At 47.6% G+C, this 22,317-nt stretch overlaps 1 protein-coding gene across 1 annotated transcript in view; it reads left to right on the top strand.

Moving 5' to 3' along the window:
- Positions 1-961: 961 nt before the first annotated feature.
- CLDN19 (claudin 19) overlaps positions 962-22,317 on the top strand; it is a 47,126-nt gene continuing 25,770 nt past the window's right edge. Inside the window, exon 1 of the mRNA XM_073603375.1 lies at positions 962-1,527. Coding sequence (XP_073459476.1) covers positions 1,305-1,527 — 223 coding nt within the window. The 5' untranslated portion in view covers positions 962-1,304. The remainder of the gene's footprint in view (positions 1,528-22,317) is intronic.

Below are 22,317 nucleotides of genomic sequence, written 5' to 3'. Positions count from 1 at the left end.
AAAAAGCAACTGTGGGTGTGTTTTCAATACATTTCAATGGGGGGGATGCTTTTTGGTGCGGTTTTAAACATGCACTAAGGGCTCGTTTATACCAGGTGTACGCTGTGAAGGGTGTAGTGCCAATGGGGTTGATTTACTAAAGGCCAATAGACTGTGCACTTTGAAAATTGGAAATGTAAAAAAAAAAAAAAAAAGCATTTTTGCTTGAACATGATCGGATGATCCAAGTCAGCAAAGCTTCTGCTCATTTAATAAGCTCTGGAGCAACTGATCTTGCAGTGCGCAACTGCACTTTACAAAGTGCACATTCTATTTGCCTTTAGTAAATCAACCTCAATGGGGTTTGTTTACTAAAGGCAAATTTACTCTGCACTGCAAGTGCACTTGGAAGTGCAGTCGCTGTAAATCTGAGGGGAAGCTCTGCTGATTTTATCATCCAATCATGTGAAAACAAAAATGCTGTTTTTTATTTTCCTTGCATGTCCCCCTCAGATCTACAGCGACTGCACTTCCAAGTGCACTTGCAGTGCGAAGTGGATTTGCCTTTATTAAATAAACCCCAATGTGTCATAAATGTCTTTTTCAACTTTTTTTGAAATGTCAAGTTACAGATAAGCCCGTTTTATTTACTGCAGTGGGTTGCGATGTAGTGTGTTACAAAATGTACACAATGTCCTGCTTTTTTTCAGCACACATCAATGGTGTAAACTGATCTGATAGGGCAGTTTGCCCTCATGTCCTATCTATGAGCTGGGACTGCGTTGGGCAAGGCTATCTGGCCCAGCATATGGTGTAAATGGGCCCTTCAACACTCCATAGAATATTCCTCAAACATCAAAGCCACTTGTGTGATCCAGGGGAGTAGAATTTGGCTCAGCAGTACAGACTGAGTTAATTCTGAATTCCATGTGCCTTATCCTGTGTGGGTGTTCCTCTGAATTTCGTTAATCCCAAGGACCTGCCCCCTGGCATTCTCCAAACTGCTCGCACATACAGACATTAGTGTGTGTCTTTTTTTTCCCTTTTATTGCCACTTTGTCCCCTGGGTGTCCTAGAGGCTTAGTGGAGTGTAAACATGAAGTTCTCCGCACCTCACTGTCCCCTTCACCTCTCTGCCTGGGAGAACATCTTTATGTACTGCTACTAAGCTGCAGCTCATCCTGGTGTCACCACCAGCCCGTTGGGACAGACCACAGGTGGAGAGGACCGCGTTGACCAACGAGAGACAGGACCGCAAGCTGCAGTTCAACCGGATACTCAAAACTCACAAAAAGACTAAAAACTTTTGATTAAACTCGGACATTATGGCCAATTCAGGAATTCAGCTCCTTGGCTATTTTCTGGCTTTGGGGGGATGGATAGGGATCATTTCTACCACAGCGTTACCTCAATGGAAGCAGTCGTCGTACGCAGGGGATGCCATTATCACAGCGGTGGGACTGTACGAGGGACTGTGGATGTCATGCGCCTCGCAGAGCACGGGCCAGGTGCAGTGTAAAGTCTTCGACTCCCTGCTATCACTGGAGGGTACGTAGAGAATGGGGGCAATCCTGGAATCCTGGGTATGCCAATCCGGTCCTCAGGAACCGCTAACCATTCACATTTTTCCAGGTAAAATAATGGCAGATTTGGGCTCATGCACACGGGCGTAAGAAATTTATTGATATTTACTGGCAGAAGGTAAAGAAACGCATACAATGATCTGTAATGTAATTGTGTATACATAAATATAGACATGTAAATGTCCTTATGGGTAAAAATCCATAAAATAATTCTTCCATTCCTTTTTCTCAACCAACGATTACATTTACATGAACACATAGATACATGGACTATATATATATATATATATATATATATATATATATATATATATATATATATATATATATATATATATATATATATATATACACATACACATACATACACATACACACACACACACATACACACACACATACATACACACACACACACATACATATACACTATATTACCAAATGTATTGGGACGCCTGGCTTTATACACACACACATGAACTTTAATGGCATCCCAGTCTGGGTCCGTAGGGTTCAATATTGAGTTGGCCCACCCTTTGCAGCTATAAAAGCTTCAACTCTTCTGGGAAGGCTGTCCACAAGGTTTAGGAGTGTGTCTATGGGAATGTTTGACCATTCTTCCAGAAGTGCATTTGTGAGGTCAGGTACTGATGTTGGACGAGAAGGCCTGTCTTTGCAGTCTCCGCTCTAACTCATCCCAAAGGTGTTCTATCGGGTCAAGGTCAGGGTTCTGTGCAGGCCAGTCAAGTTCCTGCACCCCAAACTTGCTCATTCATGTCTTTGTGGACCTTGTTTTGTGCACTGTAAGGGGCCAAGTCCAACCCCTGAAAAACAACCCCACACCATAATCCCCCCTCCACCAAATGATTTGGACCAGTGCACAAAGCAAGGTCCATAAAGACATGGATGAGAGAGTTTGGGGAACTTGACTGGTCAGTAATTTGCTCCCATTTACACACGTTTAGACGCTTAAATGTTCTTAAAACCTTCATAACCATAAAGTTATTTTGATTCAGTTTTCAGTCCCAACATTTCCGTGCATTTAAAAATGTAAATTTACGCAAAAATACTGACCGCGGATTTTACTCATCGCACAAGATCACTGAGTGTGCAGCTGTGTTCATTGGCCCGTATTAAACAATATTGCTGCAATGAAGTTTATAAAAATCTGTATACAGTACAATCAGAATAATTTTTCTACACCCATGTGCATGAGCCCTTAAGAGATCACAGAATTGCCACAATGCAGGGTTTTTGGCCAACTGTAGCCAATATTTGACTGCTGATTAATGATAGTGATGATATAATGATAATGATGATAAGTGTGTTCTATGCTTATAAATGTTCATTATTGTGTATGAGTGCCCCCTATACGCTACCCAGTTGTAATGCTTGAACCAATTGTTTTTAGTTATCCATGAATGTTGGTCATACGCAAAGAGCCAATAGTCCAAACCAGCCTACAAGACATTGGGTACCGCAATCAAGCCAGCAAAAGTGGATTTCTGATTGGTCATTATGGGTTAGTGTGTTTTGCTGATCATCGCAGCCCTACTTAAGAAGCCTTGATATATACCATATGGGGGGAAGGGGTCTTTATTTCTTATTGCTGTGTATGGAGATATTGATAATCGTGGGGGAGATTTACTAAAACTGGAGCAAATAGAATCTGGTGCAGCTCTACACAGCAACCAATCAGCTTCCAGGTTTTATTGCCAAAGCTTAGTTAAACAAGCTAGAATCTGGCTACCATGCACAGCCGCACCAGATCCTGAGTGCTCTAGTTTTAGTAAATTTTCCCCACGGTTACCAATATCTCCATACACAGCAAAAAAGACCCATTCCCCCCCCCCATATGCATTGGGATGCACTGAGTAGCGGTGCCCAGCACAAACCCAATGCAAAAACAAAGCACTTTGCCTTGCTTCCTATGGTGTCAGTTTACACCACTGCATTGCAGTGGTGTGCCCTAAAAAAATGTACTGCATGTGTTACTTTTGGGACTTTTCAATAATGTTCTAACAGAAAGGAAGAAAATGGTGCAATGCACTGGAATCACCATTGGTCTGCTGGTGTGAATCAGACCTTGGCTTCACAGGGGGAATTTGAAAGTGCTGAGAAAGATGTGGATCCAGTTTAAAGCCAAACTTCAGATAATTCTAAATCCACTTATTTACTCAAACAGCTAGTATAAATAACTGAACTCTCTGTTTATAATAGCTGCCCCGTACATTAGGATTCTGACTGGGAAAGGTAGGTACAGCAATATGAATTATTCAGGTAGGGGACCCAGCTGTACTTCTTAACTGCAATGGAAGTAAGTGAGGTCACCCACCTGGCTGGGCTGTCTGAAATATAAGACAAGGATTTCATGGTAGAAAAATCAGCTGACCTAAAATGTATTTTAATTCCAAAACCAAAAATACAGACTTTTTTATATTCTCAGTGGGGAAAAAAAAACTAGTAAACAGTTTTTAGCTACAGTATTACAAGCAAGGGTCAAGTCCTGGGGAAAAAAGTGTGGGAACTCACCCAAGATTCCTCCCACCCCCCCTCAAAAAAAAAAAAAAAAAAAAGAAGTGTAAGTGTGTGTCTATCTGTATATACGCACTCCTTTTTTAACAAATAAAGTGCAACATTTATTGTAAAGTGCCAGTTTACGAGGACACCTCCAAAATTCACATGCATTAAACAAATATAGAACAGATCTAACAACAAAATAATTTAACCTGTATGCTACACTGACAAAAAAACACATGGTTCAATGCATACTCACTGTGCCCATCATTGCAGCCTCACTGTAGCCATCAATGCAGCCTCGCTGTGCCCATCAATGCAGCCTCACTGTGCCCATCAATGCAGCCTCACTGTGCCCATCATTGCAGCCTCACTGTGCCCATCATTGCAGCCTCACTGTGCCCGTCAAAGCAGCCTCACTATGCCCGTCAAGGCAGCCTCACTGTGCCCGTCAAGGCAGCCTCACTGTGCCCGTCAAGACAGCCTCACTGTGCCCGTCATAGCAGCCTCACTGTGCCCATCAATGCAGCCTCACTGTGCCCATCAATGCAGCCTCACTGTGCCCATCAATGCAGCCTCACCTCTGCCATCATTGTAGCCTTACTGTGCCTTTCAATGCAGCCTTACTGTTCCCATCAATGCAGCCTCCCCATGCCCATCATTGCAGCCTTACTGTGCCCATCAATGCATCCTCACCGTGCCCATCATTGCAGCCTCCCCCAAGACCAAGGTGGGAAGCACTGCAAGCCAATGGGAATTTGCAAAAATCTAAACACATGCTGTCCTTCTCAGTGGTGGAGTGTAGCGTGTGTAGTACTGCAGCAAGGGTTAATAGATCATTGGGCACTCGCCGAGCTCACCCTGTTCACTGCCAGATTGTCAGACTCTGACTGGCACAGTTCTATACCACCAGGCAGCATTGAACACAGTGGGAGTGGCACCCATAGTCCCGCTCACCGCTAGAGAGTAGTGGGCGGGACGAGTGCCGCTCCCAGTGTGCTCAGTGCTGCCTGACGGGGTGGGCGGGACTACGGGCGGCGCTCCTGCTGTGTTTAATGCTGCCTGGCGGTGTAGAACTGTGTCAGTCAGTCCAAGCCCAACAATCTAGCGGTGAACAGCATGAGCTCAGCGAGTGCCCAATGATCTATTAACCCTTGCTGCAGTACTACACACGCTACACTCCGCCACTAAACAGGGACATCATATTTTACACAAGAGAAGGAGGGAGGGGAGGACTCTGCACCTGAGCCTCCCAGGGTCGGCCCCCTGCAGCCACAACACAAAGGGAACATTGTTCCTGCTGTAGAAGAAGTACAGGAACGACGTTCCCATGCGTTCCTGCAGGTCTTGAGCCCTGGGTGTCACTATGTCTCCATGGGTTGAACAAAAAAAGTAATTGAGCGGTACAGTTGTGAAAGAACAAAATCTTCATTATTGGGGATGTTGCAGGCAAAGATATAGACAAAAATAATTCTGCGCTGCCAAGATACAAAACAAGCAGCTAACACAACCAACAAGGGTAACAACAGTAAAATACAAAATGAGTGTAGCGCTATAAAAATATATAGAAAAGTCCAATGTCATAAACATTAAACCGGCAGTTCAAAGTAGAGCTGACAAAGAAGAGACTTCCTGAGGAATGGGACGAAAAAATCTTCAGGAGCTAGACACTTCAAATTCATACATCATCTGGAGTAAAAATATACACAACACCACCAACAATGAAGAGGCTTACCGGATTGAGTGGACCCGCCAGGGCATACGCCAAGAGGGGTCAGATAGGCTTAGGTGGTGAGTGTCTGCAGACGGCCTGCAGGAGCGATGAGGTGGCTCTCACGTTGCTGTGTCAACCAAACGGATGTCTGAACCGAGGAGTGTGGAACAACCGACACGTAGACTGGGTCCCTCGGAGCGGTGTTGAAAACCTATTTTGGCCACTTGCTTCCATAAAACTGAACTCTGGCTGGATCTGCAATCTGTTCAGGTCCACTCTCTCTGATATAACAGAGAGAGTGGACCTGAACAGATTGCAGATCCAGAGAGACCCAGTCTATGTGTCGGTTGTTCCACACTCCTCGGTTCAGACATCCGTTTGGTTGACACAGCAACGTGAGAGCCACCTCATCGCTCCTCCAGGCCGTCTGCAGACACTCACCACCTAAGCCTATCTGACTCCTCTTGGCGTATGCCCTGGCGGGTCCACTCAATCGGGTAAGCCTCTTCATTATTGGTGGTGTTGTGTATATTTTCACTCCAGATGATGTATGAATTTGAAGTGTCTAGCTCCTGAAGATTTTTTCGTCCCATTCCTCAGGAAGTCTCTTCTTTGTCAGCTCTACTTTGAACTGCCGGTTTAATGTTTATGACATTGGACTTTTCTATATATTTTTATAGCGCTACACTCATTTTGTATTTTACTGATGTTGCAGGCAAGCCACTACTAGAAAATCTGGTATACAAGAGAGCTAAGGAGCTGGCAGATACAACACTCTGATACCCACTCCAAGCAGATACAACTGGTCAGGGCCAATGGTTGGGCAGACGGGCGGCTTCTACTCAAGCAATTGGTAATCTTGTCCAATCACCACGGTACTCCCCTGATGAACTGGATGGTCTGCGGCCTCGCCTTCATCTTCCCTTTCACTGGGCCTAATGCGTCTTCCTCTCCCCTCTCACTAGACCTAATGTGCCCTCTTCTCCCCTCTCACTAGGCCTAATGTGTCTTCCTCTCCCCTCTCATTAGACCTAATGTGTCGTGCCCTCCTCTCTACTCTCACTAGACCTAATGTGCCCTCCTCTCCCCTCTCACTAGACCTAATGTGCCCTCCTCTCCCCTCTCACTAGACCTAATGTGCCCTCCTTTCCCTTCTCACTAGGCTTAATGAGTCTTCTTTTTCCCCTCTCACTAGGCCTAATGCAACCGTTGGTGTTTAGGGATATTTTGGCTTCCTGAGTGTGGTTTATTTTACTGCACCCACCCTTCTTCACCCTACCTAATCTCGATTACTAAATAGAGGAAAAAAAAGATTTGTAAGGTTTTGTCTCCTCGCCTTATCTTGAGCACGCAGGGATCCACTCCATATCCAAACTGTATGATTACAATAATAACATTTAAATTGGCAAACCATTTTAGCATTAATCCAATAATTCATCCAGGCGACTCTTGTACATGAGAAATGTTGAGCATTGTGTAATGTTAGAAAGGAAATGAGCATGAATGCCAAATGGCAGATCGGTCCCCACCTAAATCTGAATTTATGAGGGTCAGTGACAGCCGCACCAGAAAGTCATTCTCATGGAAAATAACTTTTTAAAACAATATACAGTATGATCATAAATTTGCGATTAAACTAAGAAAAGCAGATGTGTTAGAACGGTTTCCATTGCATGCTATCAGATTGTTAAGAGTGTGTGGTATTTGTTAGATTTGTTACATTCTCCCCTATACATTAAAGTGTAAGGCATAATTTTCTTTTCATTGTGGGAGAGGAGGGCCAAAGGGCCTAGTAGGGACAGTTTTTTCCTTTATTTCTTTTTAAAAAGCCGGGTGCTGGCAATTGCAACCGTGAGTCAATTTAAAAAGTGATTTTTATACATTAGAAATGTAATTTTACTGACAGACTCCATGGCAGCCTACGTGTGGGTTAATCCTGCACCCTCATACCTCATAGGACCCTTCTCCCATAAATCTTTGCTCCGGGCCAGAGGCCGTGTTCCTTTTTTGTCCTCCTCCTAGGATCAAGATGAAAACTTACCTTTTCATTAAGTTTTCCGGAATCCAGGCCTGGCAGTGTGCACGACGATACGTTGGTGGTTAGCGGTAAACCTCTCTGAAGTCCAGCAATCCTAGCTATTAGTAGGTGGACACGAGCGATATGATGCAATGCTATGAAGAGCTTACTAGCCTGGCCATTGGCAGGAAAGCGGCAACATGGCCAAATGTCCCAGCTTTAGCGGGAGGCCTTGTAAACGCCCTGGTTATGCGTTGGGTCGAGCGACAGCTCCCCAGTCCCAGGTCTGCTCCGGATCGTGCCGTGGTGGTGGCAATGTACAAAGATATTCATTTTCTTATGGCAGCCATATCTTTGTGTTTTGTGTGTCTCCTTGTTTGCTATCAAGCTCCAGTGATTGGCTATGGCGGCTGGAGCGCATCTGCGTTCCAGCTCGCCGTTTCAGGAAGTCGCCGGGACCTGTCTACGCATCTGCAAGCCGTGAACGAAGCCGAGGTTTGGTTTGCGCAGGCGTGGTTCCGCCAAAATGGCAGCGGTCGCACATGCCCGCCGCCGGGTGGCGATGTTTTCCGGCGTAGGTGTTCACTCATTCAGGAGCTCTTAACTCTTTCTTTTCCACTCAGTCCTTCTAAGTCTGAACACCAAAACACGTCACGTGAAGATAAAGACCTTCCTAGGTCTCAACATCCTCACTCCTCTTCAAGGTCCAGACGTCATAGATCTCCCTCCAGATCAAGGCACCACAGAGAGGAGTCTAAAACCACCTCTGGGTGACACTCTCACAGCCACTCCAGCCGCTCTGAGAGGAAAGCCTGCTGGGGATGCGGGGCCCAGGTCCTCGAAGGCAAGTCGCTCTGCGAGCGATGCTTTTTTAAAGCCGCAAAAGAAAGAGGGTGGAGACCAATGAGTGGAAACACTGGTCAAAAAGGTAGTCCCTGAGTAAAGTGGATTCTGATCGTACCCACAACCCTGCTGGCGACACCATGTCAGTCCCTATTGGGGATGATCTCAAGGCTCCAGGCCCTTAACAGCCAAGCCTTTCCTCAATTGAAGCCTCAGGCAGTGAGGCGGAGGTAGATGACCCTGGTGCAGGTTTTGAATTTGCCTTAGTACCACAGCTGGTCAAAGCTGTCAAAGAAGCTTTGAGATGGGAAGAGCCAGTGGTGGCACCCTCCAAACAGAGGAAATATTTTAAACACCTCAAAAAAGAACGCCCTAATTTCCCCTTTCTTGGGTGAACTCGGCCAAATAATTACCGATGAATGGGGTGGTGTTGAAAGGAAGAATTTCCTGTTAACATATGTATCAAAGATGTACCCATTTAAAAGTGAGGATGTGAAACATCTGGAGTCAGCTCCTCTCATTGACTTAGCCCTAATGAGATTGGCGAGGCACGTCACACCCCCACTGGAGGATACTGTATCTTTTAGGGATGACCTGGAGAGGGAAATTGATAACGACCTCAAGCGGATCTACATTAAAGTGAGTATGACCTGCAAACCAGCTCTAGCTCTCACAGCTCTTTCTAAAGTGAAGGAAGTCTGGACGGACGACGTAGATGCTTCTCTGAGGAGCACCTCGGAAGAAATGGCCAGGAGCTCACCTATTCATGAGCTAAGGTTGGCGGCGGCGTTTCTGGGGGAGGCTTACCAGGACATAATTTGCCTGGTGGCTCGGATCATGCAAAAATTTGTCACAGCAAAGCGTGCCTTGTGGCTACGTCCGTGGGTAGCTGACCCTGCCTCCAAGCAGGCATGGCGTAGGATTCCCTTTGAGGGTTCGTCCCTCTTTGGGAACAAATTGGACAGTGCCATCACCCATGCCACAGGGGGCAAGTCAGGATTCCTCCCCAGGATCGCCGTCTGCTAAACCAGAAGAGAACACAGCTCAGGCAAGGTTCAGATTGAGCAATGGATGCTCACCGCTAAAGGCCTAGCTGTGAATTCAGGAAGACCAGGAAGAAAAACCAGCTTTCGGGCCAGAAGTTTTCAAAAAGGGCATCTTCCGGTAGACGAGAAGCCCCCAAGTCTTTTTGATTATTGGGTTGTCAAAACAGTCTCATCAGGCCATGCCTGGACGTTCAGCAACCCACCCATTCTCCAATTCATATCCACATCCTTGCCTGTCTCGGAAGAGAAAAAAGCAAATTCTCCTGTCCTACGCACTCTCTCTTGTGGCTCAGTGTTAAAAAAAAAAAAAACGGCTCCTGGAGGCCAGTTATAGACCTAACCCACTTGCATTCTTTTATCAAGAAGGAGAAGTTCAAGATGGAGACAATGCTCACGATCCATCAAGCAATCCAGCAAGGTGATTGGCTTGTGTCTATAGACCTGAAGGACGCTTACTTCCATGTCAGAATTCCAGAAATACCTTTGCTTTGCTGTCGATCAAATCCATCTGCAGTTCAACTGTCTTCCCTTCGGGCTTACGACATCGCCTCATGTCTTTTCAAACACTGGCTGTCGTGGCACTGATCAGGACCAGAGGTATCTGTCTGTTCCATTATCTGGACGACCTGCTGTTATCTCGGGACAGGGTGCAGTTGCTAATCCACAGATCCCAGGTCATCTCCACTCTACTCGGGTCCGGTTGGCTATCTGAACCTGGAAAAGAGCCCCTTAGATTCTACGCAGTCCCTGGTATTCCTCGGGGCACAATTGGACACTATCAAGAGCACCATCTCCTTACCCCTGGAAAAAATCCCAGTGATCTGGGACAGAGTTTGGCTTGCACTGTCCTCCTCCGAGCATCACAATGCCTAAACATCATCAGCACCATGGTAGCAATACCACCAATGGTAAAGTGGGCTCAGTGGAAAATGCGTCCCTTCCTCCAGCAGTGGAACCCAGGGCTTCGGGATCACTCTATCCGAATAACCTTATCCATGCGGGAGAGCCTTCCTTGGTGGTTACAGCAGAGGAACCTCCTCAATTGTGACTCCATTGCACCTGTGTCCTGGATCACCATCACAACAGATGTCAGCAACAGGGGCTGGGGAGCACTCTGCTTGACAGAGGTAGCCCAAGGCATATGGAGCTTTCCTTCTCACATGATAGTCTCCAATGTTCTGGAACTCTGGGCAGCGTTCTGCGCTCTACAGGCCTTTCACTACTTAACAGCAGGAGCCTCAGTTCTCCTAAGACTGGACAACACAATGGCAGTCTCATACATCAAGAGACAAGGGGGTACTCACAGTCTCTCCCTGTTGAAGAAAGTAGACCCCATCATGACCTGGGCCCAGAAGAACCTGACCAACCTGACAGCTGTCTATCTACCTGGAGTCCAGAACGTTCAGGCAGATTTTCTGTCGAGAGTGTCTCTAGACAACGAGTGGACTCTCAACCCCGAAGTCTTCAAGTGGGTCCTGTCCCTGGGAATCATTCCGGAAGTAGACTTGTTCGCCTCCCCGTGCAACTTCAGACTAGAGAAATACTACACGAGGTCTTGTTGTCCCCAGGCTTTCGGGGTAGATGCTCTGACAGACCATTGGCGATTCTACAGGGCCTATGCCTTTCCCCCGGTTCCTGTCATTCTCTGGTTTCTGTCGAGGCTCAGGATGGAAGAAGCAGAGATAGTGGTAATAGTTCTGTACTGGCCAACAGGCCATGGTTTCCCCTGCTGATGCAACTCTTCAGGGACCCAGTTCCTGTGCCCTCCAGACCAGATCTCCTATCACAAGGGGCAACTCTACATCCATGCCCAGCCCATCTACATCTGATGGTCTGGTTCTTGAGAGGGGAAGGCTGGAGGCCCTAGGCTGTCCAAGTTGGGCAATCTCCACGTTATTGAATGCCAGAAGAGCAGGCACCAACAGGGTCTACCAGAGGATTTGGAAAAAATTCGCAGACTATACCTCTTTCACTACAGGGTCTTGCACTGACCCAAAGATACATGATATCCTGGGCTTCCTACAATCGGGCTTGGATCTCTCCTTGTCAGTCAGCTCGCTGTGGGTCCAAGTCTCTGCAATTTCTGCCTTTACGGGAATTTCCTGGGCTAGACACCCTCTTGCTTAACAGTTTTTCAGAGGAGCAGTGAGGCTCAGACCTCAGAAAAAGCCAAGATTCTCTAAATGGGATCTTCCCCTTGTCCTGGATTTCTTCTCAGGAAGAGAACATGCAGATCAGTCCTCTATCTAGGAACTTTCCCTGAAAGTTGCCTTCCTGGTGGCTATAACATCGGCCAAGAGGGTCTCCGAAATCAGCTCTCTGGGATGCAAGGAGCCATTTCTAACCTTTTGATCAGGTAGTTTTGATTCCTAGTTTGGGTTCAAACCCCAAAGTGTCATCTGTTTTTCATGACAATCAGGAGATTGCTGTTTCAACGTTCATATCTACCAGAGATTCCAGTGTTTCATCTAGAAGCTACAGCTCCGCTCCGAACCTGTTTGTTTTTTTTCATGGGAAGAATAAGGGAATGCGTGCCTCTTCCAGATCTATCGCGGCATGGATTGTTCAGGCCATTCAGTGGGCCTACAAAGCCAAGGGCTTGGCGCTTCCAGAAGCGGTGACCGCTCACTCAACTAGAAGCGTGTCTACATCATGGGTGGCTTCACGTCACGTGGCTCCAGAAGTTAGTTGCAAGGCGGCCTTGTGGTCTTCAATTAACACGTTTATGGCGCACTACTGCGTACAGCTATGTGTATGGCTAGGTGTGTATGGCTAGTTATTTCCCACATGTAGGCTGCCATGGAGTCTGTCAGGAAAACAGAACATTTCTATCAAATACTTACCATAATTTTCCTTTCCTGATGGACTCCATGGCAGCAGGAGTTCCCTTCTCAGTGGCTGGAGTAGGCTAAATTATGGAACACGGCCTCTGGCCCGGAGCAAAGATTTATGGCAGAAGGGTCCTATGAGGTATGAGGGGGCGGGCCGTGGAGTCCATCAGGAAAGGAAAATTACAGTAAGTATTTGATAGAAGTTTTTGCTGCAGCAGGTTCTATACACAGTACAAATGCACCACTTTTCAGGCAGACTAAGGGGACCCCCAGGCACTACAGTTAAAGGAATTTTTCAGTTTTATTATTTCACTTTAAGTGGGGTTCCCACGCAGGTTTTTTTTTCATTTTGGCATGGAGTTCCCTTGAATGGGGGGGACCCCCACGCTGTTTTTAAAAAAAATATTTTTGTATTGCCCGCATTGTTTTGTTTACATTTCCCCATTTGCTTTCCCACTGACAGCTAATGAGTTATCAGTTGTTAAGGACGTGGTGGCCTGCTTCGGCCAGCTGCTTAACAATCAGCTATTCTTCACACAGAATTCGAATCAGTTGATAATTTTTTGACCGATCCAAATTCTAATCGTTCTGAAAATTTGGAATTCATTAGAATACGATAAACAAAATTTATTTTAATGGATTTCAAATCTCCAAAAAAACAAAATTTTGTCAGAATTTGTATTTAGACCGAAACAAATTGCACGTCTAGTTCCGGTCAGCGTGCAACTGAGCACTCATGCGAGGTATGAGCACACAGCACTTACACACACAGTCTGCAAGAGCCCTGCATAGCACCAACGATCTGCTGATTGTGGGTGCAATGCTTTGCAGGCTCCCAATAAAAAAAATAATAAAATGCATATTTTTTGACCTGCAAAAAAGATGTGCATTTATTTTATTTTTTTTAAGGTGAACTTATCCTTTAATTCATTTATTTGCCAGAATAATATTTAATTCTGGCTTTTTAAATGAATGTTCAAGTGTCTAAACATCAAGAATTTATCATCCAAAATTTTTCTGCTCCTGGATGCACTGGCAGTATTTCATATCTCCCAACATTTTGAGATGGAAATGAGGGACACCTACTAGCAAGCCTATGTAGACATAGGACACAGCCCCTGCCACACCCCCTTAAAAGGAGAATTAACCAAAAAAAGGTTAATTAAATGCACAAAGGCTTGTTTTTTTTTTTTTAGCATTACTATTCCTTTATATTGGCTTTTAAAATTTACAAATGCAGCAATTTAGAATTTGGATGAAAGGTTTAGCATTGGGAATCCCTTTTTGAAAGATAAAAAGTGCATTTTATGTACAACTATATGGATCAGACCAAAATGAGGGACAAATGAGGGGGAAAGAGGGACAGAGGGACATTGCTCCAAATCAAGGACAGTCCCTCAAAATCAGGGACAGTTGGGAGCTATGCAGGGGTGGACTGACCATTCGGGCATTCGGACGCCGACCGAAGGCCCGCGGCCAGTAGGGGGCCTGTGAGAAGCTCCTAAGAGATGCCTGTTGGGTCTAGGAGTATGCTGCTGGCAGTTCTGCGGCAGGGGGCCGTTCTGCCGCTGTGGGGGGGGGGGCCCCAAGACACAGCATCTCCCCCCTGCACCTCTGGCTTTCAGTTTGGGATGCAGTGGGGGGAGTGGGAGTGCTCGAGGCATCTCCCTGGGGCTTGTATTTCTCCTTCAAAGTGTATAGAGTGGAGAGGGAAGGGGCCTCTGACCCAGGCAGCTACAAGTTTCACTCTTCAGTGTGACCTGCTCTGTTTGTACACTGTTGCCGACTGCTGCCCGGGTCAGAGGCCCCTCCCCTCTCCACTGTACAGAATCAGGAAGAGATCTACAAGCCCCAGTGAGATCCCATGGTGCACAGGCACCATAGAGCTGCCGATTGTCACCTCCCACCTCCCCCTGTGCTGGGGGTTGGAGGTGCACAGCCAGGTACAGGGGAACCTCTGGGGGGGAGGTTTAAGTCTGGGAACCCTGATCTATGGGGGGAGGCTCTCTGGGGACCCAGATCTATGGGGGGGCTCTCTGGGGACCCAGATTTATGGTGGGGGGGCTCTCTGGGAACCCAGATCTATGGGGGGGGCTCTCTGGGGACCCAGATCTATGGGGGGGGGCTCTCTGGGGACCCAGATCTATGGGGGGGGGCTCTCTGGGGACCCAGATCTATGGGGGGGGGCTCTCTGGGGACCCAGATCTATGGGGGGGGCTCTCTGGGGACCCAGATCTATGGGGGGGGCTCTCTGGGGACCCAGATCTATGGGGGGGCTCTCTGGGGACCCAGATCTATGGGGGGGCTCTCTGGGGACCCAGATCTATGGGGGGGCTCTCTGGGGACCCAGATCTATGGTGGGGGGGCTCTCTGGGACCCTGTTGTATAGGGGGGGCTCTCTGGGACCCAGATCTATGGGGGGGCTCTCTGGGGACCCAGATCTATGGGGGGGCCCTCTGGGGACCCAGATCTATGGGGGGGGGGCTCTCTGGGGACCCAGATCTATGGGGGGGCTCTCTGGGGACCCAGATCTATGGGGGGGGCTCTCTGGGGACCCAGATCTATGGGGAGGGCTCTCGGGGACCCAGATCTATGGGGAGGGCTCTCGGGGACCCAGATCTATGGGGAGGGCTCTCGGGGACCCTGTTGTATGGGGGGGGGTTTCTGGGGACCCTGATGTAAGGGGGGGCTCTCTGGGGACCCTGATGTAAGGGGGGGCTCTCTGGGGACCCTGATGTAAGGGGGGGCTCTCTGGGGACCCTGATGTAAGGGGGGGCTCTCTGGGGACCCTGATGTAAGGGGGGGGGCTCTGGGGACCCTGATGTAAGGGGGGGGGCTCTCTGGGGACCCTGATGTAAGGGGGGGGGCTCTCTGGGGACCCTGATGTAAGGGGGGGCTCTCTGGGGACCCTGATGTAAGGGGGGGCTCTCTGGGGACCCTGATGTAAGGGGGGGCTCTCTGGGGACCCTGATGTAAGGGGGGGCTCTCTGGGGACCCTGATGTAAGGGAAGGCTCTCTGGGGACCCTGATGTAAGTGGGGGAGACTCTATGGCAGGGGTCTCAAACTGGCGGGCCTCCAGCTGTTGCAAAACTACAAGTCCCATGAGGCATTGCAAGGCTGACAGTTACAAGCATGACTCCCACAGGCAGAGGCATGATGGAACTTGTAGTTTCGTAACAGCCGGAGGGCCGCCAGTTTGAGACCCCTGCTCTATGGGGACTTGTTTACTTCGGCAGACCACCGTTCTGCCTCTGCTGGAAACGATCGTCGGGGCCTGGCAGACATCGGGTCCGCCGGACCCAGTGTTGCCAACCGCCCATATTTTTACGGGCAGCCCGTAAAAACGGGCACTTTTTTCCCCGCCCGTAAATGTCCGTAGTAGCGGGAATGTGCCAGTAAAAAATAGCCGTGATCGGTCCGGCTTGGAACTGCGCATGCGCAGTTCCGGACCTTGCCGAGCAGATCCTCTATTCGGCCGGCGGGGGGGCGGATCTCACGGAGTCTGAGCGGCGCTGGCGCGCTTTACTGGTGGCAAGGCGAGTGATGTATTAGCACATCCCGCCACCAGGCGCGCCAACATTTAAAATCTGTAACACTAATCTGGAGCACTGGACTGGAGCAGCAGGTCTCGGAGGCTGAGCAGCATGCGCCGGCGGAATGGAGGGGAGCCCTGCATCCAGGACCAGGCAATCCAGAGTCTACGGGAACCGGGGGGAGTCTGGGACAGAGTGACAGCCCAGCCGACGGTGACAGAAGGTGATGGTGGCAGAGGGGGATGGACTGGAGCAGGTCGTGTTGGTGGCAGAGGGGGGTGGAGGCAGTCTGGCAGAGGGGGATGGTGGCAGAGGGGGGTGGAGGCAGGGTATGATGGTGGCAGAGGGGGATTGTGGCAGAGGGTGATGGTGGCAGAGGGGGATGATGGCAGAGGGGGATGATGGCAGAGGGGGATGGAGGCAGGGTGTGATGGAGGCAGTCTGGCAGAGGGGGGATGGTGTCAGGGGGTGATGGTGGCAGAGGGGGATGGAGGCAGGGTGTGATGGTGGCAGAGGGGGGGGGGTGAGACATGGTATGATGGTGGCAGAGGGGGTCGGTGGCAGAAGGGGATGGTGGCAGAGGGGGATGGACTGGAGCAGGTGGTGTTGGTGGCAGAGGGGGATGGAGGCAGAGGGGGATGGAAGCAGAGGGGGATGGAGGCAGGGTGTGATGGAGGCAGTCTGTCAGAGGGGGGATGGTGTCAGGGGGTGATGGTGGCAGAGGGGGATGGAGGCAGGGTGTGATGGTGGCAGAGGGGGGGGGTGGAGACATGGTATGATGGTGGCAGAAGGGGATGGTGGCAGAGGGGGATGGACTGGAGCAGGTGGTGTTGGTGGCAGAGGGGGATGGAGGCAGGGAGTGATGGTGGCAGAGGGGGGGGTGGAGACATGGTATGATGGTGGCAGAGGGGAGCGGTGGCAGAAGGGGATGGTGGCAGAGGGGGATGGACTGGAGCAGGTGGTGTTGGTGGCAGAGGGGGATGGACTGGAGCAGGTGGTGTTGGTGGCACAGGGGGGTGGAGGCAGTCTGGCAGGGGGTGATGGTGGCAGAGGGGGGTGGAGGCAGGATATGATGGTGGCAGAGGGGGATTGTGGCAGGGGGTGATGGTGGCAGAGGGAGATAGTGGCAGAGGGGGATGGAGGCAGGGTGTGATGGAGGCAGAGGGGGGTGGAGACATGGTATGATGGTGGCAGAGGGGGATGGTGGCAGAGGGGGGGTGGACTGGAGCAGGTGGTGTTGGTGGCAGAGGGGGATGGAGGCAGTCTGGCAGGGGGTGTTGGAGGCAGGGAGTAATGGTGACAGGTGATGGAGGCAGGAGGTGATTGGACTAGATAATTCCTTATTATGTCGAAAATAACAAAAATATGTTTTTTTACCTTAATATCTACCTTAAATCACATTGCTATTTGCCTAGCATACCTGTTTGTAGCCTAAATACTGAAATTTACACCTAAAAATGTAATTTTGGAAATCTTGTGAAATGTCAGTAAAAACTTGGTGGTGCCAGTAAATTTTGGGGGTTGTGCCAGTAAATTTCAATCTGGTAGGTTGGCGACACTGGCCGGACCTGCCGATTAGCTCTTGGTGTGTCCAATCACAGCGGCAGCGGGTCAAACAGCACGCAGACCCGCAAGTGCAGAATCAAGTACCTGTACGTGATTCTGCTCACAGGAGACGCAGCCCCGCAGTAAATGTACGTGGTTAATGTGAGTTTATTTTTCTTTATTTTCTTAACTCTTTAAACATTTATTTTGAACATACAGTAGAGAAATTCTGTGACCAATGCATGTAATGTAGCAGTGCAATATATACGTGGGGCTTTGTGAGGGTGTGGCTTGTATGTGGGTGGGTGGGGACAAAGGGGGCCCCATGATCCCCTATTGCCCGGGGGCCCCATGAAATGTCAGTCCGCCCCTGGAGCTATGGTATTTTTTTTTCTCCCTCTTAACACCTCTAAAAGCCTATATGTGCATGGACACATGGGCTAACATGCAGGGGTGTTTAGAGGCAGGGGAAAAATGGCAAATGCCCCTAGAAGCAGCAGAAAAAACGTCCAGTGTGCATGAGGCCTTACTGTTCCGATGTTAACCCAGAATTTGGGATTTTTTTAATTATCATTAAAAAGTGAAAGTAAACAGGACAAATAGAGAGTGTTAATCTCCCTAATGGGTGGTACAGACAGCAATAGAAACTGAAAAGTGTTGTAATCCCTCTCCACTCTATCCAAAACTAAAGACAAAAAAGTTTTGGCTTTACTTGCACTTTAGTGATTGTAAAGCTTTATTTTATTTTTTTAATTCAAATAACATGGTATACTTACCTGCTCTATGCAATGGTTTAGCACTGGTGCTCTCAGCTCCTCCTCCCTTCTGAGTGCCCCCATAGCAAGAAGCTTGCTATGCTGGCACTCGTGCAGGCTCACTCCCAAGGCGGGCTGTGTGTGTCCACAGACACACACAGTGCGGCTTAGCCCCACCCAGCTGGATTTGATTGACAGCAGCAAGAGCCAATGGCTACCGCTGCTGTCTCTGAGCCTGTGAGGAGAGAGTGAGAGAAGAGCCCCTGGATCGAGCGCTGGATCGAGATCGGGCTCAGGTAAGTATTTGGGGGGGGGGGGGGGGCTGAACATGAAAGGTTTTTTACTCTAATGCAGACAATGTATTAAGGTAAAAACCTCCTGCCTTTACAACCACTTAAAGCATATTTACTTGTTTAGACGGCTTTGTTTATGATCCGTATGTTTTACACATGAATGCTAATCAAACGGATACACTATATCTTAAAGTGATGGTGTCAGGCTCTAAAGATAAGAGCAGAAGGTAGTAGTGGGAGCTGGATGTTGTATTGTGGAAAATGTTTTCGGGAAAGAATTAAAACTATCATAGAGGGAGTCATTCCCCTTAGGCAGGTCTCCAGGAGTGAAAGCCAAGAGTTGGCTATTAGCTCAGAATAAAACCTTGGTGCATGGTAAAGAAAGCACCAGAGAGAATGTAAAAGGTCTAGACTTGATTGTATTTAGAGTCTTGTAGCAGAAAAACAAAGCCAAAAAAATTTGGGGGTTCAATTAGCCCTCTCCATCAGGGCTTGGTAAGATAGAATAAAGTTTATACTGGACTAGTTATGATTGGAGGAATCCTGAAGTAACAAAGTCAGTTAGTGGTTCCTTAACATTGATCATTCCTACACACCATAAGAGAACCTTTGCTGGAGCAATGGGAATATCTTCACTTGTAGAGGTGGAGGTGGGCAGGACTACAAAAAATAGCAGCAAGGGACAGGAGGACCATACAGGTAAAAATAGATGAGTGGCATGCTGTCTGTCCGTGGAGCAGTGGCCCAAGAGTTCTTGAGAATCATCCGAGGAGCCTGCCTAAAGGCTTGTTGACCGGTAAACACTTTAAGAGAAATCCTGCCCTGCCATGGTGTGCCATAGATGGGCAGCACTTCTTCCTTGCAAATGGGGAAAAGCAACGCTCCAGGTGAGTGACAGGTAAACCCCTTCACAGTCCTCGCTTGTAGGTGCCTGCCCGGCTCGCTACCGCAGACATTGTAAAGGAGGAGGATGGCCGCACACCACAGTGGGACACTTTCCAATAGCAATGAGTTTATTCCAAACAATATTGGCAAGATATGCAGCACAAGATACAGGAGATGTTGACGCATTTCACACAAAGTGCTTGGATTAAGCACTGTTGTGTGAAACGCGTCAACATCTCCCGTATCTTGTGCTGCATGTCTTGCCAACATTGTTTGGAATAAATTCTTTACTATTGTAAAGTGTCCCGCTGTAATGTATAGCCATCCTCCTTTTGTTCAACTTCTTCCTTGCAGTACTAGGGTGCCCAGTTTAAATCATAGTCACAACACTTGATTGTGTTGGAGATTGCATGGTTTCCTTGTGCTTGTGTGGGTTTCCTCCCACACCCAAAACATGTTAGGTTAATTGGCTCCTATCTAAACTGGCCAAAATATGTGTATATAGCTGGAGACCTTATATTGTAAGCTCTTCAAGGGCAGGGACTGATGTGAATGTAAAAGCACTCCATAAACTGCCAGTGCTACACAAATACTTGTAATAGATAAATAAAATGACACAAGAAAAGGCTTTCCTCTGCTGCAACCACAGGTTTTACACTGTATATATTATTAAAAGACACATTATTAAAGAGGTTTAGATCTCATTAGAATCTTTAGTGAGCATGGACATTAAAAATGCTACTATTTAGAAGGCATACTGTTAATTTCCCTTCTTTTTCCCCCCATTCCGGTCTTAAAAAAGAAAGGCGCCCCGTAAAATCTAATTAACCTACCAACAATCCAACTTCTGTAGACAAATCCTGTAATATTAGCTAATGACTTTCTCATACTGCACAATGCATTTCGGGTCAACCCCTAGACCCTGTGCCAGCGTCCCCTTTCACTATCAGGTTCACCAGGTCTCAGATCCCTTTTGGCATTTACTTAAAAATTAAAATTCCGCTATGAAAGTTCAGGCAGCTCTGAGAGGGAGGAATTAGAAAAACAAAAAGAGATTATTTCACATGTGAGACAGAAGAATGTATTTCTTCCAGAACGGCACAAATAGTTCCAGTATAATACTCTGCTGTGATGTTGACAAGGGACGCATAATTAGCCACAATTTAATTATATCTGCAAAAAAAAAAAAAAAAAATGGGCAAATTCCTGGAATGTTTTGTAAGGAGGCGATATCGCATAGAATTCACAGGACCAGAGTAATAGGAGCATGTGACATCAGATAGAAGGAACCATACTAGAGTTCCTAGGGCTCTTTTATTCTTGTAACATGTAATGATGCTGGTTATTACTGTTGTAGCATGAATAGGAGTGTAGCCAAGCCTTAACATCAAAGGAATGGCCCACAGTCTCAGGAGGCCCCGTTGGGAAGTTTTATTTTAATTAGTCCCCAAATGGCAATCTTGGAACTGACCAGAAAGCTTAGCATTTAGTTATTTTTTTCCAGAATTTACAGAGACCTGCGTATCATTTTGTTGTTTAAAGGAGCTCAGCTAAGCTTATGTAGCGCTACTCCCGCAGGAGCCACTGAATAGATTCCCAGGGTAACTTTCCCAGTATTTGCCTGCAGCCAGGCACATAGTCACAGTCGCTCTTTTGGCTCAATGAACAATCCAGGGGTATGCTTTTTCTGATGCTTTATTGTAGAGCAGGGTTTCTTAACCAAGTTTTCATGGAACCCTAGGGTCCCTCCAGAGATTGCTAGGGGTTCCATGAGCAATTTCTGCCTCTTATTTATTTAGGTTCCTATTGACACCGTTTATTTTTTTAGCTATCTGTAAGGGGGTAATTCTCCCCAGTAACTACAAGTGTAAGGAGCATTCTTTCCCTTTGGCAAGCACACTAATGTATAATGAGTTGTAGATATAGTCATTTTTATAGGGGTTCCCCAAGAATAAAAAGTAATTTGAAGGGTTCCTCTGTGTTGAAAAGATTGAGAAAGGCCATTGTAGAATTTGAACAGGTTCAGGGTAACTGTGGGATACTCCACTAACTTTTAGTAATGAACTTGAGGACACAAAGTCTTCTCCTAGTAAGGGGAGCAAGGGTCCTTGCTTGCGCATAAATATTGGACTAAGCTTTTCAGAAGCACTTTAGTAGTGAATTCCCTTTAGGTAGAACTAAAGAAATTGCAAAAGCAGCAGCAGTAAGGCAAACAAAAATCCTTGCTTACAGCAAATAGCGGTCTGATCTTTTTTTAGTAACACTTGAAAATGTTAAACTTTCTCTTAAGGATCTGAGCAGAGTCCTTGCACAAGCAGTTAATGGACTGAGCTCGTCAGGACACCACACACGATGGCCCGTTTGGATAAAACTGACTCTAGCACAAGTGTGATGGCAGTAGCAGACAGTCATAGGGATCTCCTCTACTCACTAATGTCCTTGGATAGTTGATTGCCTCCTTCCAATATCTCTCAGACACTTTTGCAGTGATACCACACTAGATTCCCAGACTTTAAATCTCTCAGTCAGCTCTAACAACTTTAAACAGGACACGCCCCCCAGCTGACACCTCGATAAACTTTAGATACATAGCACGTTTGCTTAGGAGGAAAACAGCCCCCCCAGGCTGTGATCTCCTCCTCAGGGAGGAGAGACTTCTGTTCCAGGTCTCAGAGTATTAATACACATTCCCAGCCATCACCTTGGCACCTCTCCCCAGGGATTGGCCAGGGTTGCATCAATATGAAGCTATTGATTTGACTCTCCTTGCCACTA

The sequence above is a fragment of the Aquarana catesbeiana genome, linkage group LG10, assembly GCF_042186555.1.
Source record: "Aquarana catesbeiana isolate 2022-GZ linkage group LG10, ASM4218655v1, whole genome shotgun sequence".
Taxonomy (NCBI): Eukaryota; Metazoa; Chordata; class Amphibia; order Anura; family Ranidae; genus Aquarana; species Aquarana catesbeiana.
This window is presented reverse-complemented; position numbering and strand designations above follow the sequence as displayed.